Genomic DNA, 25,167 nt, shown 5'->3' with positions numbered 1-25,167 from the left:
TTCTTAATATTTTTCCTTGTAATTTTTTATTGCTCTTTTCTTTTTCTTTACCCAGGTACCTTTTTTTTTTTTTTTTGTGGGTCATGGGGCTTGAACTGGGCCTGGGTGCTGTCCCTGAGCTCTTCAGCCCAAGGCTACCATCCTATTCTTGAGCCAAGCCCCACTTCCCGTTGTCTAGAGGTTAATTGGAGATAAAAAATCTCAGGTCCTTTTGTGCCCCGGCTGGCTTTGAACTTTGATCCTCACATCTCAGCCTCCTGAGTAGCTACAATTGCAGGCATGAGCCACCACGCCTGGCTACCCAGTTACATTATTTTATCTGTACCCTTTTCTTGCCAATCACACTCCATTTGATTTTAAATCTTTACTTCACCTGATACCATATACTAACCCATTTTTTTTCTCATCTTACTAATAATCTCGATTCTCTTTTGTATGTGGGTCAACTTTATTGAGATATTTTCCATAAAACAAGCATGCTTTTAAGCCTTAAAATTCCCATTACTTTGAGTAGAACTAAGATGACAGGTCACCAGTGCATGCCAATGTTTAGCTTTTTAAAAATTCACAGCAATGGTGGGAGTGCAAACTCGATCAACCACTATGGAAAGCAGTATGGCAGTTCCTCAAAAGACTAAACATAGAGCGCCCCTATGATCCAGCAATTTCACTACTTGGCATTTATCCAATCATCCAGAAACAAGGACATACTAAATCCACTAGCACAACGATGTTCATTGCAGCACTATTTACCATAGCAAAGATATGGAATCAACCCAGATGTCCCTCAGTTGATGAATGGATCAACAAGATGTGGTATTTATACACAATGGAATTCTATGCTGCTGTCAGAAAAACATCTCCCCATTTGTAAGAAATGGACTTAGAAAAAATCATATTAAGTGAAGTAAGCCAGACTCAAAGGAACATAGACTCAATGGTTTCCCTCATTTGCCACAATCAGTAGAAACCTTGGACTCTCCTAGCAGAGATTTGCAATAGAGCAAAACCTAGATACATAAGGCCATACAGTATGATTCTAAATGAAAGGACCTCTAGGATATAGAAACAAAAGCCATATAATGAGTGATTGTTGTCCTTAATGTTCTATGTTATCTCTCATCTCTTTTGCTCTCCCTTGGTTATCTCATATTGTTACAGTATTTCACTTTGTTATCTGATATATTGGATATATGTGTATTTAGTTATTTGAAATTGGATAGGAAAGGGGGGGAAACTAGATGAGGGTGGGGGTGAGGAGGAGGGAAATGGGGACCAAGACATGAGAAAGGCTATCAATGTATGTGAAGTAATGCACCTTCGATCTGGCAAATGTAATGTAACCCTTCTATTAATTACAATAAAAATTATATGGAAAAAATTCACAGCAATTTTGGAGAATTCATCCATGTTTTATGTGATTTTGGAATACAAATCTTTTAATGTTCTTTTTAAAATTGTTTAAGCGGCTTTTGGTATTTCCACATACTTTATAATTAATCTGTATTGTTGTGTCCCCCAACTCCAGCCCGCTGTGACTTTTATTGAGGCTGAGTGGAGAAGTATCATCTTAGCAATATTGGAATTCCTAGAAGGGATTTGTTTACATTAGAAAATGTCTGGAGCAAATACTACAACTGCTACATGGTATCATACACATATATTTGGACTCAGGAACGATAGTTGAGTAGATGGTTTAAATTTCATGGTGCCAAGTCAGTGAACACATGTGTATGCCCTCATGCTAAGTATTACTTAGTAGTCACTGGTGAGCTGTTATTTGTTCTGACTGAACCAAGTATAAAAAGCAAATTAGTCTATAGAAATGTAAATGACACCAACACTTGTTTATTTGCCTAATGCTTGTAAGAGATGGGAATTGATTGTCCTCAATAAAACAGGAACATTGAATATGTACCTGTTCACTAGACAGCCCCCAAAAACCTTTTTTGGTGACAGTGAAAACCAAGACAGCTGTGACAAAGATGAGAAATGGAAAAAACTAGTTGAGAACAGTAAAACATACTTTTAATATTTAGATATAAAAGCACATCAGAGTTGATGGAGTGAACTCCATTGGTAAAATGCCTGCTAAATAAACCCAAAGTCCAGAGTTGAAGGAGTAGCACCAAATAATAGCTTGCTAATGATGTATTCAATGCACAGTTTGAAGATCAAATGGAAGTTACTAGTGAAGACGTTTTTTGATGACATGTGACAACAGACGCTGATATGGCACCTCTCCCTCGGCCAAGTGTAAAAGCTATAGCAGAGGATGGTTTCGATCCATCGACCTCTGGGTTATGGGCCCAGCACGCTTCCGCTGCGCCACTCTGCTTATACCGCTAAAGCTATCCTTCATCTCTTTTCAGTGATCAACAGCAGGTATTTCCACTTCTAGGAGCATTCTATTTTTTGTACTTCTCTGTACTGTCAAATCGGAGATAATTACCCTACAACCAAGTAACACTCTCAGGGTATTGCCCCCCCCATCTGCGCTCTTCCAACATGCCAAACATTGTCAGAGCTTGGCCTTCCCCGCCACCTTCGCCCCCCCCCTTCCCTTCTACCGAAGCTACTAGTTGATCAGAGTCAAAGCAAAGAACAGAGCAAAACCTTGGGTAATGTTTCCGGGGCAGAATCTGGAGAGCCTCCGAGTACAAGCAGCCGCCACGATTTAATTTTTTCCTGTTAAAGAGCCTCACAATCATTAGGATTAAAGAGAAGTTTCTATTTATTTGAAAAGGCTCTAGACTTTCAAAAGAAAGTGCTCCTGAAATTTAGGAAATAAACCAGATTATGCCTCGGTATGTGACAGCTGCAGTTTTGATTCGGTAGAAGCTCTTATCTTCAATTGATCAGCAAAGCTGGGAAGTGGAGTTGTAGCTCAAGTAGTCGAGCGCTAGCCGCGAGTATGGAAAAAAAAATCACAACTCAATATAATACACAACTATCTATATGTGTATTTATAATACTTTAGTGACTGAAGAAAAACCATTTATTCAACACCTCTGCTCAAATTTTCCCACCTCTAGCTACACATTTGACAGCTCGTTTAGTTTTCCCCTCATCTGTTTAAGGAGTTTTGTCTAGGTAGCTGTGTACACATTGATCCTAAGTACACATTGTTCTAAGAACAACAAAACTTGCTTTTATAACCCTCTATTGTGTATATTACACTTGCTCTTATTTACCATATCCACCCATTTTTTTTTTTTTTTGTCGGTTGTGGGGCCTGGGGACTGTCTCTGGGCTCTTTAGCTAAAGCCTACCGCCCCCACTCCTTAAGGCTCAGCCCCACTTCCCACTTCAGTTTTCTAGAGGTTAACTGGAGATAAGGGTCTCTCGGTCTTTAGTGCCCGGGCTGACTTTGAACCTCGAGCCTCAGATGATAGCCTCCTGAGTAGCTAGGATTACAGGCGTGAGCCACCGCACCCGGCCCAATATTTTATTCTTATGTAGAAAGTTTATTGGGAGAACCAAACCGCAGGGTTATATCAGCCTGGTGGTTTGGTTCTCCCAATAAACTCACTCTTGCCTGACCTACGTGGCGATCTCTTTTCACCAAGCCTCAAAGCCGCAGAGAGAACTCGCCATGCCAGAGGTGGAGCCGACTGCCGCCCCAGAGCAGCTGGCGGAAGTGCGGACCTCCCCACAAGCCCTTCCGGCTTTCTCTGACTCCGCGCAGTAAAGTTCCGCTGCGATCTCAGTTCCGCCCAGGGCGGGTCTTCCGCGCTTGGCCAGAGGCAAGCGCGGAGTGGGACAAAGAGCTCCAGGTCCCGCAGGAGCTGAGGTGTTCGTACTGAAGCGATCGGTTCCCCTGGAGAAGACCGGGGAAGGGGTATGAAGGGAGATCTGGTGAAGAGGCGGCTCGGCAGCACGGAAGTGGCGCTGCCAGGAGTCTCTCCACCCCCCCCCCCACCCGCGGCGGCCCAGCTTGGCTCGCCAGGACCCATAGACTGCAGTGAGACCCGGTGAGGTTCCCCGGGTACGCAGGTCCCTGGGAGATGGGGGACCGAGTTGCATCCTGCTCCCCGCTGGCGGGGCAAAAGGGAGGGCAGTACTGGTGCCCGAGTACAGAAAAAGTATCAACACATTCAGTTTGTCAAGTTACGTGACTTATTAAATACAAATGCCGGGGCCCCATCAGACTTACTAGGTCTGAGGACAGGGGTCAGATTTTCATTTATAGCAATGTCCAATACCAATATCTTTGTCTCCGGTACTAACATCTTTGTGTCAGATCATTTCCAATTTGCAGGGACCCGAACACGTGAATAGAAGTTGATCACCCAATTGGAAGGTGATTCATGCTGACTCTTAAGCGACCTGAAGAAAATGCACAACGTTAGTTGTAAGTGGTTTGGGGAAAAGATAACCAGTTGGTTAGTTAGGAGACAGGTTGTCGTCCAAGCTCTTGAAATTCACGGACTGCTTCTGGCAATTAGTACAATTCAAACCGACTTGTCCTGCCTCCTCTCACTGAGGCTAGTTCATCATTCAGTACCAGAGTCTACATCTCAGACTACACTTCCCAAAAGCCTCCGAGCCTTGCGGCCCTCACCCAGAAGTAATAGGCCCAAATTTCTCCAGGCCTCTGAAAAGTCCCAGGGTGACATCATGGCTGCGGGGATGGGGGAGAGGGGAGAGCTCAGTGCTAATAAGTGGGCGGTGCTTCGTAACAAAGTCGAAGGCCCTGCTCCTCCGCAGCTTTGTCATTTTTTTTTCTTAAAAATCATAATTCAGAGGGTATCTTTCACACTTTGACGTTAGATTTTATTAGCACTTTTTTTTCCTGAGCATACTGTGTACTCATCTACACTCTCTGATTCGTGAGCAGTAAGTTGAAAAATGAGCCACTGGAAAAAGGGTTTTCACACCCCTCCAACTCCAGTTCCCTAAGAAGCATATAGGACTAAAAGCGTGCGCGAGAGAAAAAAAAGTCATGCAGATAACCCTGGACATGTTAGTGTATTATATTTCTTTTTTCATCCTTTTACTTTGGGTTTTAAAACTTTTTTTCTTTTTTGGCACTTGGGACTGAAGCCATTTGCTAGGCAAGTGCCACGGAGCTACAAGCCAGCCCACTTTTTATTTTTATAGTTTGTTCATATCAGTATATGCCAAATAGGAATGAGACAAACTATATGTATCACTAATATGTAACAATGTTACTGTTATACTTAACAAAAATGTACTATCTATATTCATCTTGTATTTTTCCCATGTTACTATTCTTTTTACAATATAGATGTCCATGGTATTATCTAAGAATTTTGTGCTGTACATGTGTCAGTATTTGGGAGTTTGGCCTAGTGGTAGAGTGCTTGCCTAGCATGCACGAAGACTGAGGTTCAATTCCTCAGTACCACATACATAGAAAAAGGCCAAAAGTGGTGCTGTGGTTCTAGCGGTAGAGTTCTAGCCTTGAGAAAGCAAAAGGACAGTGCTCAGGCCCTGAGGCCCTGAGCTCAAAAAAAAAAAAAAATTGTTTAAATATATGCCAGCATTCTGCGTAGAATAGAGGCCATCTAGTCCTCTTCTGCCTCATGTTCAACTTACCCTAGCCTCTTTCAGAAGGCATTTCATTTCCACCATTTTCATAGTCTCAGTGACTCCCTTTCCTGACTCATTCATTCTCTTTAGTTTTCCCTTAGCACCTCTGTATCTAAGTAAATCTCAACTCTTCCCAGATTGTACCTTCTACACTTTAACATCTTCAGATCACTTTCTTTAGATACTACTTCTCTATTGCAGAGTCCCTATTTTCCTGAGTTCAAACACCTCCCTGTGGTCATACATGTTGTCTCTACCAATTTCAGGCACAAAGTACTTTGAGGTGCAAACCATCTGACTGGTACATTTCTATCAACTCTTCACCTAGTTAAACTGTTGATACATGACTTTGGCAATTGATACTCTTATGTCTTAGTGCATCCTGAGTATTATCCATGCCCCTTCAGAGTAGCTGCTCAGTAAATATTTTTGGAATCAATGTCTATAAAGATGAATCATCTAGGAAACATTCTGCCTTTTATCTGGCGTCCTGAGAACTAGTGGAAGATAGTCCCATGTCTGGTGGTAAAACAGCATTGTTGTCTGTGCTTTTTCCTCTCCCAATGATGAATCCTGTCCTTCCATTTTGAATTCTTGTTCCAACAGTTTCTCTCCTCCTCTGCGTTTAAAAGGTGCCTGTCATCTGCTCTCCATACACAACCTTCTGTCCTTCACCCCTCTTAATTGTTTAGCAAATGTCCACTGCCATTTTGTCACAGATACCAATTTTTTCTCCTGTATGATTTCTGCTCTCATATTCTTCAATTTTCAGTCTTCCCCTTTGTAGTGATATATGTCATTACCTTTAAACAAGTCTAGCTAGGTCTCTAGTATTTGAAAAAAATTATCAACAAATTAAAATTATAGGCCCATACTTGCAATTCTAACTATTCAGAATGAGATTTGAGAAACTCAGTTTAAAGCCAGTCAGGAAAGTCTGCAGGACTCATTTCCAAATTCAGCACACACACACAAAAAAAGCCAGAAGTGGAGCTGTGGCTCAAGTGGCAGAGTGCTAGCTTGAGTAAAACTGCTTAAGGACAGTGCCAAGGCTCTGAATTCAAGCCCCAGTTTGGCCTAGTGGTAGAATGCTTACCGAGTATGCACTAAAACCAGGGCTCAATTGCTCTGTGCCCATACATAGAAAAAGCTGTCAATGTGATGTGGTAGAGTTCTAGCCTTGAGAAAGTCCAAGGACAGTGTTCAGGCCCTGAGTTCAAGCCCCAGAACTGAAAAAAAAAAAAGTGGGGGAGAGATGTCCTAATATTTAAATGGCTACAGTTTCCTAAATTCCATCTGTCCTTCACATTTAAGGAGGTGACACTATTCAATGCAGGTCCATCACTAGGTATTTATATAAGCAAAAAAGAATGCACTGACTGTTTTTTCGATGATGGATTCTAAAAATCTTCATTTCTATAAATGATGAATTATTTATGTGCAATCTCAATTTCAGAGTTCTTCATATTCAAGGCCAGGCTAAAAATTGACCTGTTTCTCAGACCATATGAAGAACTAAGTTATGTGTGGAGAAAATATAAGGGACCCATCACTTTTTGGCTGTTTGCAAATGGTCATATGGGCTATGGAATATACTTTGCCAGTATGTTCCTGCATTGTCTATCATCTGCTACTCAAAGTGGTTAGGATAAGTGAAGTGACTATTTACTTTACACTGAGATTTAGTTTTGCACTTTGTTGAAGAGGCCAACTCCAGTGTATGAGAACAGCTGTCCATACCCAACAAGTGGGTCCTCACCAGACACCAATCTACCAGTGCTTTAATATTAAGACTGTGAAAAATAAATTTCTATTCGAACCACATATAGTCAATGGTAATTTTGTGTGTGTGTGTGTGTGTGTGTGTGTGTGTGTGTGTGTGTGTGTGTGTGTGTGTATACACTTGTGCACGTGCATGCCAATTTAGGCCTGACTCAGGGCATTGTCCCTGAGCATTTTTTGCTCAGGATTAGTACTCTACAACTTGAGCCACAGCTCCACTTCCAGTTTGTTTGGGGTAGTTAATTGGAGGTAAGAGTCTTATGAAGCTTCCTGCCTGGACTGGCTTTGAACCGTGATCCTCAGCTGTCAGCTTCCTGAGTAGTTAAGACTGTAGATGTGAGTCCCTGATGCCCAGCAATTTGTTTTAGCAGCCCAAAGCAAGATACCGGATAGTTCCTATGAACATCTAGAGTTAAATAATATTGGTCTAAATAAAAGTACACCTCTGCAGTTGTGATGAACATCTAGGATTTTAACAACATACTAGAAATTAAAAATATTATGGGGTATCCTTCGCCTTCAGACAAATTCTCAGTGTGTTGCTAAGCTTAGACTCAAATTCCTGAGTTCAAAGTGATCCTCTCAACTCAGCCTTCCATGAAGCTAGGGCTAGAGGCATGGACACCGCACCTACAGGGGAAGTTTTAATACTCAATATTAAGCTAGGCTATTATATAACCCTGAATTTGAGAATGTTTTATCATTCGTTTTATTAGGAATAGGTTATCTAAAGAAGTGCATTAAGACAGGAGTCTAGTGGATTCAAAGTTACTGAAGCACAAGTTCCCTCTATCAGCAAAACATGCATAAACATACACATTCTAGATGAAGCACACAAAATGCCAGTATATAACAAAACTATATAAAACAGTATAAAATTCTAAACTCACTTTGAAACCATCTACTCCAAATGTTCCATTTCAGAAAGCTTAAAATAGTTGCATTTTTCCAATGTCACAAAACTGTTCAAAAACAAATTGGTTTTGTTTGGCACAATGTACTTTCCATTCCAAGACACAGTAAAAAGTTAAAATAGTTAAGCACTTTCTCAATACACTGATTCTTCAGTGCTCAGCAAGTGGACAAAGCAAAATCATTTATGATGCTTCTAGTGTAGAAACGCCAGGGTGTAGTAGTCTCTGATGTTTGTTGAGAGCAGAATTATACTGGAAGGTTTTTCCACAACTACTACATCGGAAAGGCTTCTCCCCGGAATGAATTCTCTGGTGCCTAATAAGGTACGTGCTCTGGCTGAAAGTCTTTGTGCATTCATTACAGTTATAAGGCTTCCCTCCAGTGTGAGTATTTTGGTGTTCTGTCAGGTGATTCCTCCTGCTAAAGGATTTGTCACATTCATTACACTTATAAGGCTTTTCTCCAGTGTGACTTCGCTGATGCTGGGTCAGATGGGAGCTCTGACTATATGTCTTTTCGCATTTATTACACTGATAAGGTCTTTCTTCTGTGTGTGTTTTCTGATGTTGAGCAAGGGATGAACAGTGTCGAAAGGTTTTACCACACTTGGGGCACTGGTAAGGCTTCACTCCTGTGTGAATTCGCTTGTGCTGTGTAAGGTGTATATTCTGGTTGAAGGCTCTCCCACATTCATTGCACTTGAAAGGTCTTTCTCCAGTGTGGATTTTCCGATGCTGAATAAGGGATGATCCATAACTAAATGTTTTCCCACATTCGTGACACTGATAAGGTTTCTCTCCGGTATGAATTCTTTCGTGTTTAGAGAGAGATGAACTACGAATAAAGGCTTTCCCACATTCTTTACATTCATAGGCTTTCTCTTGGCTGTGAGTTTTCTGGTGTTGATTAAGGTTGGAGAGATAACTAAAAGCCTTCCCACATTCACTGCATTCAAAGGGTTTTTCTCGAGTATGAATTCTCCGATGCTGGGTAAGGGATGAACAGTAACTGAAGGCCTTTCCACATTCATTGCATTTGTACGGCTTTTCGCCAGTATGAATTTTCAGATGTTGAGCAAGGGATGACCAGTAACTAAAAGATTTCCCACATTCTGCACAATCATATGGTTTCTCCCCGGTGTGTGTTTTTTGATGTTGAGTGAGGTTTGAGTGCTGGCTGAATGCTTTCCCACATTCATTGCATTCATATGGTTTTTCTCCAGTATGAATCATGTGATGACGTATAAATGTTGAGGGCCCATTGAAGGCCTTCCCGCATTCATTACATTTATAGGTTTTCTCTCCAGTGTGGATTTTTTGATGTTGAGTAAGGTGCGTGCTCCTGGTGAAGGTCTTATCACATTCGTCACATTTAAAAGGTTTCTCTCCTGTATGAATTTTCTGATGTTCCATAAAGTGGCCTCTCTGACTAAAGGCTTTCCCACAATCATTACATGTGTACGGTCTTTCACCAGTATGAATCCGCTGGTGTTGAACAAGGTGAGTCTTCTGACTAAAGGCTTTTCCACATTCATCACATTTAAAGGGTTTTTCTCCAGTATGGATTCTTTGATGTTGTATAAGAGATGGACCCTCAATGAAACCTTTTCCACACTGGTCACATTTGTATGGTTTATCTCCAGTATGCATTCTTTGATGGTTTATCAGGTTTTCACTCCGGCTGAAAGCCTTTGTGCATTCATTACACTTGTAAGGCTTTTCTCCAGTATGAGTTCGCTGATGGCGGATGAGAGCTGAACAATAGCTGAAAGCTTTACCACATTCATTGCATTTACAAGACTTCTCTTTTTTAATAGGGTGTGACTTTTGTTTAACACTTTTTTTAGTAGAAATTTGGTCTGCAGATATTTCTGGCTGTGTTATGAGGCTTGAATCTACACTGCTGGTTTGTGCAAATTCACTGTTTACATGTCCCCTCTCCTGAGGGGGTTTTGCCTTTTTAGTTACTTTTATTTCTCCTGGTGATTTTGGCTGGTTTGCTTGCTGTCTTTCAAGACTGCCTTCAGATTTGCAAGTTTCTAGGACACTGGAACTCCCAGAACCATACTTCTTGTGTTTCTCCACTGACAGGGCTTCTGCAGAAATATATGTACTATTTGCATTCCATTCTGAAAGAAAATAAATGCCAGTATTCTCTGGACATTAAAAAAAAAGCGGGGGAGGGGAAAGAGACAGGAGGGGAGGGAGAGGGAGAGAGAAGGGAAGGAGAAGACAGGAGGGAGAAAAGAAAGGAAGGAAGAAGAAGAAGGGAGAGAGGGAGAGGAGAAGAAGAAGAGAGGGAAGGAGAAGGAAGGAAGGAAAGAAAGAAGGAAGGGAGGGAGGGAGGGAGAGGGAGGAAAGGGGAGGGGGAGAGGGAAAGGGAGAGAGGGGAGAAAAATCTGCTGTTGTGAGAATGAGCTAATACAACTAAAAGAGCCTCCTGGACATTTTGAGGATTTTTAGATATAGCCCTATTATTTGAGGAGACAGTTATAAGGGGTTAAAGAGAATAAATAAATTGTGAAAATGACAGAGCATTGATGGCTCACGCCTGTAATCATAGCTACTTAGGAGGCTGAGATCAGAGGATCTAAGTTCAAAGCCAGCCCAGGCAAGAAAGTCTGTGAGATTCCTATCTTCAATTGACTACCAGAAAACTGGAAGCAGAAGTTTGTCTCAAAATGATACAGCACTTGCCCTGAGCAACAGACCTCAGGAACAGTGCCCAGGCTGTGAGTTCAAACCCTACAACTGACAAACAAACAAACAAAAAGGTCCCAAAGGAAGTGGGAAGAGATGGAATGTAGAGTCCAGGTTAAGAAGTTTGCTTTAGAAAAGAGACAAAGAAGGACATCCCTTCTAAAGGAAGTCTAGAAGGTTCCTCATTTCTCCACAGGAGACACTTCAGAGTCGTGTACAAATAAATGCATAAAATCCTTTCTTACCAGACTGGCAGTAGGACTCAGTGGCACTCATTTGCTCAGATATGTTACCCACCTCCAAAGGTCCCTCCTGGAATTCCTGGCTCCACAATCCATGGCTCTGTCCCCTGCTCTAACTGGGAAATCACATCAGGTTTGGAAACCTGGAGTCCTGCTCAGAGAGGAGACAAAAAAAAAAAAAAAGTAATCTGTCTGCAATAAGGGATAAAGCAGGCCAAATATGATGGAAGTGATAACATACTAAGTTCAAGCTATAGAAATGGAAAAGAAAAACAGTAAAAACTACAAAGTTATCATCATCCTAAGTCCTAATTTTGAAAGACACAAAAAAGAACCCTCCTCCTCCAGACTCCCTCATCTTAACTCAGGGAAGTCATCCTTACCAACTGAGACCAGGTGTGTATAATTTTCCAAGGCCACATCCCTGAACAAATCTCTCTGTGTAGGATCCAGATGTTTCCATTCTTCCTGGGTAAAGTCCACGATCACATCCTTGAATGTCACCGATTCCTGACATACCAAACATTTAGAGATATTGACAGAAGTACGACATAATATGGACAATCTCAAAATGGTGCTGGCATGTTTTTCCTTTGTGAAAACGTTAAAATAGAACCCCATCATAGGATTCTTCAAAAATACCCAACCAAACACTATCAGTGGACTGGGAGGTAGGACTTGGAGGAAATGTAGGGAAATTGACTTTTCTTTACTTACTAAATATTTGACAATGGTAAGATATATTAAACCGTTAGAAGTTTGCTTCTACCCACAACAGAACAACAGAACTAAGTCTCCCAATGTACACAATAACATTGAAAAAGTTGTGTCATGTTTGACTAGCAAACATGACAGAAGTGAGATGGATTCCAGTAAGCTTCACAATCCTTTTTTTTTTTTGCCAGTCCTGGGCTTGAGCCCAGGGCCTGAGCACTGTCCTTGGACTTTCTCAGGCTAGAGCTCTACCACTTGAGCCTCAGCACCACTTCTGGCTTTTTTCTATGTATGTGGTACCGAGGAATCAAACCCGGGTCTTGGTGCATGCTAGGCAAGCACTTTAACCAATAGGCCAATCTCACGGCCCTTCACAATCCTTTTAATATTTCTCTGCCTGAATTTCTGTCCATCTGTAGTCTAGCAAAGCAAGTTTCTTTCGAGAATAAGGGGACCAGAGTGACAGGACTACTGAGGGTGGAAATTGGCTGGACATATCCAGGGGATGGAGGGGGTGAGAGAAAATAGCTGCACAGAGGAAGAGTTCCAAAAATCTGGTGGAATATAACTTCTACTTGTATGAAATAACTGGACTAGTGGCTTAAAAATGCACAGTCTCCATAAAGAGTTCTAGCACTCTTAAAGGGGTAGGGTGAGTCTATCTCAAGTCTAACTCTGCTAAATATCAGGGCTCTCTGAATCCATGTTTTATGAACAAGCTCTTAATAGCTTGTGGAATGCTACTGTCATCAATCAAAGTAACAATGCTGTTCTGTTTGTGGGGCACTAGGATGTATTTTTATTTTATTTATTCATGTATGTATGTATGTATGTATGTATGTATGTATGTATGTATGTATGTATGGTTCATGGGGCTTGAACTCTGGCCTGGGCCCTGTCCCTGATCCCTTCAGCTCAAGGCTACCACCCTACCCCTGGGCCTGGGTGCTGTCCTTGAGCTCTTCAGCTCAAGGCTGCTGCCCTACCCTTGAGCCAAGCCCCACTTCCCATTTTCTAGTGATTAGTTGCAGATACGAGTCTCCCAGTTTTTGTATTGCTGAGGCTGGCTTTGAACCTTGATCCTCAGATCTCAGCCTCCTGAGATTACAGGTGTGAGCCACCACACCTGGCTTTGGGATGGATTTTTAAACATGACACTTACAATATGTACCTGGTGCCTAGTACTATGGTGTCTGTACTATAATTGATTATATGGCAGGTATAGGGCAATATGATCAATTTCCTTTAAGAATTCCTTAGAAGCTGGTGCAGTGGCTCACTCAGGAAGCTAAGATCTGAGGATCAAGGTTCAAAGTCAGCCCGGGTACAAAATGACCTGAGACTCATCTCCAGTTAATCCCTAGAAAATGGGAAGTGAGGCTTGGCTCAAGGATAGGGCAGTAGCCTTGAGCTGAAAAGCTCAGGGACAGTGCCTAGGCCCAGAGTTCATGCCCCAAGACCCACCAAAAAAAAAAAAAAAGAATTACTTAAGAGACTCCAAAACTTAAACAGGCTTCTTGGGGTAGTTATGTAGATCCATAGCTAGAGAGAAAAGCACATTTGCACAACTGTCACAGAGGAAAAAACCTGAAAGCCTGCACCTGATTTTCTGCCCTCTGCTTATGAATATATTTTTCCTTCTGATCTTTATTGCATGTCTGCTGCAGTAATTTTTAGCTATGAGACATGCCAAGTCATGTGACTCATTCCAGTGGATTACTCAATTCAAAGCTAGTCATGAGTTGCAGAAACATAGACCTATACGAAGGTTACATTGGCTCACTCAAGAAACTTACAGTTCACAATCAAATGTCAGTAGATTCCCTGAAATAAAGAAAGGTGATTATGGTTCATAGGACAGACTGCTTAGAGGAGAAAGTTACACAAGGAGAAATAGGAACTGCAAAGATTCCCTTATTGTGAGAAAAGTGTCTTTTTTTGTCAATGTAGTTTGCTTCCTTTGTGTTAATCTTGAGGATAATTTTTCTGAAGGGTTCCTGCTTTAGCCAGACAGCTTAGTCCTTCTTCATTACGTTTTAATTACATGCATCTTTTTTTCCTGAGCACTTCAATTAAGACATCCTGTTAGAAGTTCCTTGAATTTTAATTACATCTTGTTAATTAAAAGGATCCTTTTGCTCAGCCAATGTGAGCAGAGGGGTGGGGCTTACTGGGCTAGGGATAAAAAGGGAGCAGCCCTCCTTTCTGGACAATGGTGCACCCTCTTTAAAAGTAAACTTTGCCTTACCAAGTTCCTTTTGAGTTGATGCCTTTATTCCTACACGACACCCCAATATCCAGAGATATATCTAGTGAAATATTAGTCATGTGTAGGTGTGATGAGACTACCTAAGGCCAGGGAAAGAACCCTTCAAAAAGTTATGCTAAAATTAACAGATAAGTGCATTTGAAGTTACTATGTCCAGCTGGGTGCCAGTGGCTCATGTTCATAATTCTAGTTATTCAAGAGGCTGAAATGTTGGAGCTGGGAATTTGGCCTAGTGATAGAGTGCATGCCTAGCATGCACAAAGACCCAAGTTCAATTCCTTGGTACCACATACATAGAAAGCCAGAAGTGCTGTTGTGGCTCAAGTATTAGAGCTCTAACCTTGAGGAAAGCCCATGGACAGTGCTCAGTCCCTGAGTTCAAACCCCAGGACTGGCAAAAAAAAAAAAAAAGGCTGAAATGTGAGGATCATGATTCAAAGCCAGCTGGGGTAGGAAAGCCCATGAGACATTTAATGCCAATTAAGAACCAAAAATGCTGGAAGTGGACCTGTGGCTCAAGCAGTAGACCACTACTCTAGAGAGAGAGAAAAAAAAAAGCTCAGAGACAGCACTCAGACCATGAGTTTAAGCTCTAGTATCAACACACACAAAATAAAAAGTTATTATGTTCATATCTGTCATCCTAGCTACTGGAGATTATAACGAGGGCTGTAATTTAATTTCAGCCAGGCAAAAAGTTCACAAAGTCCCAAATCAACTGTCAACCAATAAAAGCTGAGTATAGTGTCATATGTTACTTCAGGACAATAAATAGAAGGATCTTTCACACAGGCAGTCTGAGCATAAAGGCAAGATCCTTTCCAAAAAGGATTAGGGGTAGGTCTTAATGGTACAGTGCCTGCCTAGTAAACTTGAGGACTTGAGGCCCTGAGTTCAAACCGTAATCATACTACCAAAAAAAGAAAACATATGGACTGTATTTCTGTAAGCAAAAAGTTAAGTAGATGAAATGCCTAATGCTTGTGAATTTCTTGCTTTTAACTTCTTCTATACGTAGAACCCACTTCTCACACATTCTTTGTTCAGTATCTAAATGTCATCTATCCTTTGAGATGGAGCATAAATTGTACATCCTCCATGAAACTCTACAAAATTCCACTGGATCACATTTAATTTTCCATTTCCTAATGTCCACAATCCTCATTTCACCATTCTTTTTCTGGGCTTGAACTCAGGACCTGAGTGTTCTACCACTTAAGCCACAACTCCACTTCAAGCTTCTGTGGTGCTTAGAGATGAGTCTCATGGACTTTCTAACTATAATCTATCCTCAGATCTCAGCCTATTACTAATCCTAGCTAGGATTACAGGCATGGAGCCAGCAGCATCAGGCTTTTCATTTTTCATCTGTTTTATATTTGTTTATTTGCATTTTCAGTGGTCATTTCAGTATATTCAAGTAAAGAATCAAGTTTTGTACTTCTGTTAGAGCTTTCCCATTCCTGTGGCATGGCAAAATACTAAGCACAAAGTAAGGCAATTACTATATGAAGCCAGGAGGGGCAGATCCAAGGATGAGAGCATATTAGCATTCAAAATTCATTGCTAACATTGGTTTGGATAAACATACTGCATAGAAAAAAAATCCCATGCTGAGAAGTAAAATGTATTTCAGGAAATCTCAACTTACTCGAAAACTGGCTGATGGGAGTAGGGTATGACCTTCTGGGAGACAGGCAGAGGACATATCTAGGGTAGAAAGAACATGATGACACAATGAATTCTGCCCAAATTAAGCTCCTCTGGAGTATCTATACAATACACATTTCTGTTTAGAAATAACAGAAACTATGCCACTCTTCAGCATTTAAAAAGACATAATTGTTAACTGGGACCCTGCCCAGTGGACTTAGAGGAGTGGAGTATCATTTTAAGATTCTGTTTTGTCCCTAGATACTAACTACATGGCTCGTATGGCTAAACCCATAGTCCTCAATAAGTGAGGCAAAATATGTATTACCTTTTCTTTGCTATGCAAAAAATATTCAAATCCAGGCACTGGTAGTTTGTGCCTATAATCCTAGCTACTCAGGGGGCTGAAGGGCTCAGGGGCAGCACCTTGAGTTTAAGCCCTACAACCAACTGGGGAAAAAAAAGACATCTAAAGAACTATGTTTAATTTATGCACTGAAGTAAAGAAAAATGAATGTTACAAAGCAGAAGAGTTTTCAAAGAAGTTTCAAGAGGTATCTCATGAATCCCTCAAAGGAACTGAGGCTCTTTACTGCTTAAAAAAAAAAAAAAAGTGGTTTTAACAGCTGAATTCATACCTAAGGACAGTAATGTGAAAGAAAGAAGTATCGTGCTTTTGAAGCTTAGAACTAAGTTAAACACAGAAATGACAGAAATAGGCACTTCTGTTCAGTACAACGAACTAAAATAAGGAAGCTGTCTGCATTCAAAATGGCGAGTTTAATGCCACACTTCTTGAATAAGCTTGACAAATAGCCATCTGCAAGGATTCTTGCATTGAACAGATGGATAACGAAGTTTTCTTTGTCCAGACTACCATTCTAAAATATTAATAAAGGGAAATCATATGAGGGTCACATAATCTGAATGCTCCTTTTTCTTCCCCAGTTCAGAAGTCAGGAACAACTCCACCCTTTGATCTCTCCTTGTAATTATTACTCCATTTCTTTACTTTACCCTAAGAAGCACCCGGTTCCTGCCTCCCTCCTCTCCAGGCTCTGCAAGTACTAGATCCTCCATTCACGTCCCTAGCCTCCGTCGCCTGCTCTTCCCAAAGCAGTTCCCTTTACCTTCCATCTCAGGAGCTCATCCCGTTCCTCTGGAACTTGGGCAGCGGGGGCCCTGCGGGCAGCGTCCGTCGGGTACTGAGGTCTGGGGCTCCGATGTCCAGCTCCCCGATCAGAGTTGGGCCCCTTACCACGCTGCGATTGCTTTCCTAAACAGACACCGGATGAAGTCAGCAACAGACGTCACACAATCACCCCTCAGAGCCTGACAAACTGACCAAGAGCTCCGGCCCAAGGGAGCACTAGGGAAGCAACAAGAGTGGAGAGGAGAAAAATCCCTCTGTGCCCACCCAAGAAGCTGGCCAAGGGCGCCCACAGACTCGGCCCGTGACCCCGGTGCCCTCCGAGCACCAGCGGGCTGGGACACAGTAAGTCACACCTGTTGCAGAAGATAAATGTGGGAAGGTGGGCAGGTCAGGCGAGGCGTGGCATCCGACTTCCAGAACAAAAGAACAAAGCCCTCCAAGGCGTCTGGGCGGGACTGCCACGCACAGAAGGAGGCGAGGTGCGCCCCCTTCGAGGACTCCCCGGCTTCCTCCAGCCGGGGCCACGTCACGCGAAGCCCACAAGGTGACGTCATAACCCTAGAGGAGTGGCGATTGCCATGGTGATACCTGAATTTTCCTCCCCGTCCCATAGCGGTTCACACCCTAGGATCCTGAGTCCGGAAGCAATGGGTCGGTCACTACACCTTAAAGCAGGGAGCTAAAAAGGCCTATCCGACCAGCTCAGCTGCGACCTCTTTCCACACCCACAGTGGGCTTCGGGGCACTTCCGGCCCGGCGGCCCCTCCCACCCGCCAGCAATAGTAGGCCGCGCATACCGAACTACAACTCCCAGGAAGCACCGCGCACATGTACTTGAACTACATTTCCCAAGATACGGCCAAAGTGTAAATTCACGCTGCGGGAATGCAGATATTACCACTCTCCAAGAATTTGCTTCCGCTTGTTTCATTTCTGAGTGATGACAGGTTCGTTTCTCTGACTGAACTGATCCAAGTATACATATTTATGTGCTTCTAATTTTAAAATGCAAACGTTTCACGCTGCAAGACTTTATTATTTGGCCTGCATTTTCAGGACTTTTAAATGTGTTGCAACCCATTTTTTTTTTAATACTAACGAACTTAGAGGCAGTGTGACCATGTTTTACCCCCTGGCAGCGCACTGCATGTGCCCACATCACATAGCCACTAGATTAATCAGTGTGTCTTTGGTATAAAAATAATTCCAACAAGTAGGTTTTCATATCTTGAAGGTTTGATCCACTTAACTTTCTGTGCTTCTGTTTGTCACCAATATTTGCATCCTGGAGCTAATATCAAGTGCTCAGCTTGCCGACTGACAAAACACTAGAACTGGAAACCTAGCACCTGAGTGTCACAGGTAAAGAAAAAAGATCATTCGGTAGTATTCTCTGTAGAGTGAAAGAAGATATGGCATGAATGGAACAGGAAAGAAAGCTGTGGGGAAACATACTATAGTAAGATTCTAAGTAAAAAGGAATAAGAGCATATTGAAAATGCAGTAACAATTAAAATCATACTAGAGGGGAATTTAACTAATGCTGTGAATTATTTGAAGCTGAGTGCGGAGGCTCACGCCTGTAATCCTACCTACTCAGGAGGCTGAGATCTGAGGATCAAGGTTCAAAGCCAGTCCCTGCACAAAAGGACCTGATACTCTTATCTCCAATTAACCTCTAGAAAACGGGATATGGGGCTTGGGTCAAGGGTAAGGCAGTAGTCTTGAACTGAAGAGCTCAGGGACAATGACAACGCCGAGTTAAAGTCCCATGACTTCCCCCCCCTCCCAAAAAAGTGAGTTATTTGGTCTGGGATAGTCCTTTAAAACGTTTCCATTATGATTTTTTAATATGAGCTAGGGACTGCATGCCAATGGCTCATGCCTGTAATAACTACTCAGGAGGCTGAGGATTCAAAGGAGAATTAGGATTCAAAAAGTCAGGCAGGAGAGTCTGAGACTCGAACTAACTACCCCCAAAACTGGAATCAAAGCTGTGGCTCAAGGGCTAGACTATTTGCCTTGAGCAGAAATGATCAGAGAGAGTCCCCAGGTCCTGAGTTCAGGCCTCGGGACTGTCACAAAATACATGTGCATATAAAATCACACACGCGTGTGCATGTGTGTCCGTGTGTGTAATCCTGTCAACCTAAAATGGGAGCAAACGTGCCCAGGGTGAAATTGTAAAAGTGGGACCTTTAATGCAAAGCCTGTGCACAAGCCAAGTGTTTGACTATTCCCTTAGGAATGATGACAGAGGAGATTTTTCTGGACAGGAACTTTAAAGCAGAGATTTTTCTGATCCTCCATGGGCTACAGATTATAAGCACATCTGATCCTGAAAATCGTGTAAGTGTTCATCTAGGAAAAGCTGTACGTGTGAGACTTAGAACTAGAATGGTGATCTGGTTTCCATTCCTTTGTGAGGCGGGTTTGGTGCCAGGTGAGGGAAATACAGGTCTCATGTTGTCAGGAACACTTTTGCGAGGCGACGAGAACTCTGATGATGCTGTCCACGGTGTGGCTCGCAGAAGGTTGGTTTTCTTGATCCAAGTTGTACATCATCCCAGGACTTCTATTGAACTTATATCTTTTTTTCCCTTTCCATCTTGACCTAGATCACCTAGAGGCCTTACCCTGTGTTGATTTGAACAAATAGATTGCTTCTCATGTAGTCGTGGCCGAGTGGTTAAGGCGATGGACTAGAAATCCATTGGGGTCTCCCCGCGCAGGTTCGAATCCTGCCGACTACGGGGTGTTTTGTTATTCTAAATTCGAGTTTCACTCCACCAGGACGCTGCATTTAAACACGACGCTTAAAATAATCTCTTGCGGGAACTTCCGCATCTCCCTCAGAGATGAGCGAGCATTAAAAATGTCCACAGACCCATCAGGAGCTCTCTGTGTTTGTTTTTCTTCCTTGTCGGTACTTGAGCAGCAATCGGTCCCAATTCCCTTTTCCGAAACCTTCTCCGTGTTTGTCACTTCATTATGAGGGAAGGAGGGCGCCTTCTCTCCCTGCTTCTCACCGGGAGGGAAAGTAAGTAACGAAAGCGGACCCTGACGAGGTGGGGAAAAATTCTGTTTGAATACTGACTCACTCACCTCGTATGAAAACAATAAAAGAATAGAAGTACCTTCATGAAGGCTTCCCGCGCTGCTTCTTTTACCGGCTCCTCGTTAGTATAGTGGTGAGTATCCCCGCCTGTCACGCGGGAGACCGGGGTTCGATTCCCCGACGGGGAGAAGTTGAACCCTTTTAGGCACCTGTTTCTTCAACCAACGTTCTCTTCAAAGTAAAGAAATACTCGTTTCAGAAACAGCAAACTCTTAAAAAGGAAGAGATTTAAAGGGATAAAAAGAAAAATTGCAACACTTATCAGTCCGTACTACAAAGAGTGAAATAATGTAAGACTGCTAAGACATTAAGTTTCTCTACGTAATGATGTTACTTATTGAGGCCAACTCTGTTCTTTTATGGTCTTGGTGATGATGTGTAGTATGAATCAGGAATCATCTGACAAATACAAATTAAAGAACATTCTACAAAATAACCGTCTTGCAATAATCAAAACTACAAACATTACAAAAAAATACAATATTCCGTGTTAAAAACTAAACATGAGTTTTAAAGGTAAACATTCAGCACACTCTATGGTGCTGTGGTACTTTTCCCTCGGTATAGAGGTCATTACTGAGACAGTTGATGTAATATATGTGAAACACTTTATCAAATGGATATATTTTTAAATGGATATTCCTTAAACCATGAAAGGACACATTGATATAAGAAGCAACAGGAAATACCAGTTGTTCTGTGCTATTTGCAGAAATTAAACCCGTAATTTAATGTCATTCATATGCTCCTCGAGGCCTAGAGGCAATCACTTGAAAATTCTTCCAACAAATAAGAAGTAATGTCAATCTTTCACAAGCCCTTCTAAGAAAAAAAAATAAAAACATTGTTTAACTCATGATTCCATGAAAACTTTGATACCCAATCTGAGAACAGATTTAAAAAGCGTAATATTACAGGTCAATATTTCTCATAAACATAGACTTGAAACTCTAATCAACACGCTAGCTACACACACACACACGAGCATATAATTGCGTATCCAATTATATAAATATATGATTACATGTATATGTAACATATATATTACATACATGTATATATCACATATCAAATTCTGCCTAATGCTCTTGCCAGATTACATTCCCATTAAGCCAACCAACGGCGATCCAGAGCTGATCTTATCTCTCTGGAAAAAACAATATTCCATCTCTCACCCCTCCAACTTGGCTGTTCTCCCATCCCTCATTCCTATGACACAATGGATTTCTCTTACAGGCCTCTTCTCTTTTCTCTTTCTCCTTGGAATAGAACTCTCAAACGAATAGGGAGGCAAAAAATCAATGTCGAGGTTTGGAAAACATTGAGATTGAGTTCGAAATGTAAAAGGGAAACCTGAATGAAACTGGCTAAAGCTAGACTCGAGGAATACGAGCTCGTGATCCAGCCAAGCCCCAGATCCAGGCACAGTGTGAGCCCAGGGCTTAGCAGTATCACGCAGGAGGGTTTCGCTCATTTCTCGCATGGCTCCCCTTAGGACGCGAGGACCGAACTCCGCGCGGGGTCCTTCCCGGAGGAGACCGGGGCGCCGCGGGCTGGGAGCCCGGGTTGACCCACGTCCCCGGGGTCGTCACCGCAGAACGTTCAGCGGGCCGGGATGTGAAGGAGGTGAGAAATGCCAGCGTCGCCCCCCAATCCCTTCCATTTCCGCTAAGCTTTGCAAGGGTGCCAACACTTGCACACATCACCTATCACGTGAGATTTCCGTCAACCTATATATATCATAGGAAGTGCAGCGTGCCAGTAGTCGTGGCCGAGTGGTTAAGGCGATGGACTAGAAATCCATTGGGGTCTCCCCGCGCAGGTTCGAATCCTGCCGACTACGGTGTGCTTTTACTCTTCTCATTTTGAACTCTTCCCACCACCAACGAAATACAAGAACAAAACAAAACAGAAAAGGAACAAACCACAAAAAGAAAAGAAATTCAAGATTTGACAAACTTTTCCAGAAACTAGAAGAATTTATATAAGGTGAATATTACTCTCCAGCAGTAGACGACAGCTTGAAAAAAAAATATACGTAAATAAAAGTTTCCCCTAGAAGGCAGGTGCAAAAACTCGTAACAGATGTCGCCAGATTGTCCCTAGCAATTTATAAACCAGAGGAGGTACCCTTACCAAGGGAGATTTCTGGACTTCAGAGCGTGCCACCACGTCTTCCGGACACCAGAGGGCGCTGTCGTAGTGGCCATGGACTTTAAAGCAATAAGTGCTGTTTTGTGGGAACATTCGTTTTAGATAGCTCATGCAAATGACTTTTTAAAACGATCTCGTTTTATGTAAAGGTTTATGTTCACTTCAGGAAATGAACTTTCCTTGGTCAATAAATAAGACTCAACCTAATTCCTGCTTTCCTTAAGACTGTCACTTGAGAAAAAAAAAAGAGGTTGGAAACTTAGTAGTCGTGGCCGAGTGGTTAAGGCGATGGACTAGAAATCCATTGGGGTCTCCCCGCGCAGGTTCGAATCCTGCCGACTACGGTTTTTTCTTCTCCTCTCCCTAATAATCTGGAAACCTCTCCCTAATAATCTCGAAACGGACAAAGGGAAAATTGAACTAAGTTGAATTACTAGTCAATTGTGTGAAGTTCTTTACTACGCTTACCTATTTTCTCCCGATCTAAAACTGCCACAGCAAAGACGCCATCATCACTCTGACCCTCCCTTTTTGATGATGAGGATTAAAGGGCAAGCTTTGCATTCCCCTAAGCCCTACCCACAAAAGATGGCCATTTGGAATCATTTAGAGTTTCTGTGGCGTCCGTGGTTCTAATGGTTTCTCTGTTTCCATATACATTACAAAAAATACTGTCAAAGAAATCGAGTCCACCACTGGTAGGAGGAGTAGCTTGGACTCGGACATCGGTGATGGAAGGAAAGTGTCGAAGAAATGCTCTGAGACTTGGTCTGCGTCGGTTTAGATACAGATTCACTAGATATAATCAACTGCACGCCAAATCTGTGGGATTCAGCCATCGACCATAGATATCCTCTTTATTAGAAGGAGTCAAAGGGCTCCAATCAGGTCCTTCCTCGTTAGTATAGTGGTAAGTATCCCCGCCTGTCACGCGGGAGACCGGGGTTCGATTCCCCGACGGGGAGAAGTAGCGTTTTAGTTTTATCTAAAAGGAAAATTTTTTTAAAGTACTACACTCAGAGATTACTATGCCCCCAGAACAATTTAGTGTAAAAATAATGGCTAAACGCCCAATCACATTCTCCTATACTCTACAGAAAAGGTCTTCCTTCAATGGAAAACAAAAACAAAAAACTGACCTGACAGTCCCAGTAAGGCAGGAAATAAGGAAGGAAAACTTCAAATGACGAGTTTTCCAATTTTTCTTCTTGTAACCTACAGGTGCTTCCGTGTGCCTGACCAGCTCTGGCTACAGCAATTTTCTGGACACCTAGCTATAGTTTCTGGGCTTAAAGAGTGTTGGTTTAGGGGAACTTTACAAAAGCAAGTGTTTGCAAGCATAGGAAAAATAGTGATATGAGAAATAAATCGGATGATTGGAGTCTAAAACCAGCTCTAGTGATAAGAATTGTGGTAGGAATAGCTGCCTTTACTACCGTTCATAGTCTGGCAAATAGTTCTGGAAAGCATAGTTATGTAGTTTTTAATGCATAGCTGTATTTTATTATTATTATTACTATTATTTTGGTCATGGGGCTTGAAAACTGGGCCTGGGTGCTGTCCTTGAGCTGTTCAGCTCAAGGCTACCACCCTATCCCTTGAGCCTCAGGGCCACTTCCCGTTTTCTAGTGGTTAATTGGAGAGAAGAGTCTGTATTTAGTGCCAGTGCTGGCTTTCAACCGCAATCCTGAGATCTCAGCCTCCTGAGAAGTTAGAATTACCGGTGTGAGCCACTGCCGCCAGCTTATATGATATTTTGTTTTTGTTTTTGTTTTTCCCCCAAGGGTGCACTTTTCTCTTTTCCATAGGACTGCACTGCCATTCAGCAGAAACCATTAAAATTCTTTGTAATGAAATATCTCAGTAAAGACTAAGTTACCTTACAGTGAAAAGTTTTGTCTATTCATCTCCTTTTTATCTGACCTACTTATTACCCAATTAACTCTTCCCAAACTACATCATTAGGAAGCCCTATGAGAAGTGGTTTAACTAGGTATCTTGGCTTTAGTTAAGGATGTACGTTTGGTCTAATTTCTAAGACCAAGAATCATAAAATGCTCATCTACAATTAGATAGTTTTGGTTTAGTAGTATGAGACATATTTTTATTAACCTGATTTGTTTCTTATTAGTTATAAATTAGTTTAGATAACATAGAGAAGAATATCAAAAGCATTAGATGGTTTAAAAATTATTGGCATAAATCAATTCTACAAAGGAATTTCATTGTGATGTTCACAAACATTAATATAATAACTTTTGACAAAATTCATTATATTTCTTCTTCTAAATCTTCTTCCTCCCCTTTTAACAGTTTTAAGTGGGTTTCGTTAATGCGATTTTCATGCATATATATATAATGTGTTTCAATCCTCCCATTTCCCTGTCTTTTTCCCCATCCATACTGATTCCTCCCCAGAAGAGTTCCCATTTTACAACCATATATGTTTCTAGGTCTGGAAAGTATCTTCATTTAACCCACGTCACCTAAGTTTCATTTCTGTCTTGCTTTCTGGTGAGCAAGCTGCCCAAGAGGTGATAGTGACTGCGAGAAGATGGAGCAGTTACTGCATTTGCAAATGTTCTCACTGCCATTTCAGCTGTCACTGTTGCTGGTGACCCAGAGAGTAAGGCCCAGGGTGGCTGTGGGGGTGGGGCATCAGTTTTAACCTGATTAGTGACAGAGCTGCATCTTGTCAGCAAAAAAGATTTCTGTTTGTGATCCCAGATGTCTTGATGCAATTAAAAAACTATTTTGACAGAATGCTGATGTCTCCCCTGGGATCTCCTGATAGCTGAGATATTTTACTCTCAATACAGATCTCCTCTCCCCAGCTCTTTTCCAATTTGGCAATCTAGGATTGTTTCTGTTATTTGCCATTTTTCTACCATTTCTGGGGCAGCAATGAACAG

At 42.0% G+C, this 25,167-nt stretch overlaps 1 protein-coding gene and 4 non-coding genes across 7 annotated transcripts; 3 read left to right on the top strand and 2 right to left on the bottom strand.

The window, feature by feature from the left end:
- Positions 1–2,266: 2,266 nt before the first annotated feature.
- On the bottom strand, positions 2,267–2,338 carry Trnam-cau (transfer RNA methionine (anticodon CAU)). The gene has a single exon. It is a non-coding gene; the product is annotated as a tRNA-Met (tRNA).
- Positions 2,339–8,010: 5,672 nt separating this feature from the next.
- Znf184 (zinc finger protein 184) lies at positions 8,011–17,744 on the bottom strand. Of its 3 annotated transcripts, none has more exons than XM_090356173.1 (6): positions 17,572–17,744; positions 16,961–17,106; positions 15,829–15,887; positions 11,578–11,704; positions 11,250–11,345; positions 8,011–10,381 (listed from the first exon to the last, which is right to left on the bottom strand). In XM_090356173.1, the coding sequence occupies exons 2-6, from the start codon at positions 16,965–16,967 to the stop codon at positions 8,436–8,438; spliced, it is 2,235 nt and encodes a 744-aa protein (XP_090212299.1). In that variant the 5' UTR covers positions 16,968–17,106; positions 17,572–17,744; the 3' UTR covers positions 8,011–8,435. The 3 variants fall into 3 exon arrangements, with proteins under 3 accessions (XP_090212299.1, XP_090212301.1, XP_090212300.1); XM_090356175.1 differs by having other exon boundaries at positions 8,011–10,348; XM_090356174.1 differs by lacking the exon at positions 17,572–17,744 and adding an exon at positions 17,337–17,496.
- A 1,910-nt stretch (positions 17,745–19,654) lies between these two features.
- Positions 19,655–19,736, top strand: Trnas-aga (transfer RNA serine (anticodon AGA)). The gene has a single exon. It is a non-coding gene; the product is annotated as a tRNA-Ser (tRNA).
- Positions 19,737–21,862: 2,126 nt separating this feature from the next.
- On the top strand, positions 21,863–21,944 carry Trnas-aga (transfer RNA serine (anticodon AGA)). The gene has a single exon. It is a non-coding gene; the product is annotated as a tRNA-Ser (tRNA).
- A 573-nt stretch (positions 21,945–22,517) lies between these two features.
- Positions 22,518–22,599, top strand: Trnas-aga (transfer RNA serine (anticodon AGA)). Its single transcript has one exon. It is a non-coding gene; the product is annotated as a tRNA-Ser (tRNA).
- The last annotated feature ends 2,568 nt before the right edge of the window (positions 22,600–25,167 follow it).

The sequence above is a fragment of the Megascapheus bottae genome, chromosome 22, assembly GCF_031878675.1.
Source record: "Megascapheus bottae isolate mThoBot1 chromosome 22, mThoBot2.hap1, whole genome shotgun sequence".
Lineage (NCBI taxonomy): Eukaryota > Metazoa > Chordata > Mammalia > Rodentia > Geomyidae > Megascapheus > Megascapheus bottae.
Note: the sequence above shows the minus strand (reverse complement) of the source record. Positions and strands in the feature narration are given on the sequence as shown.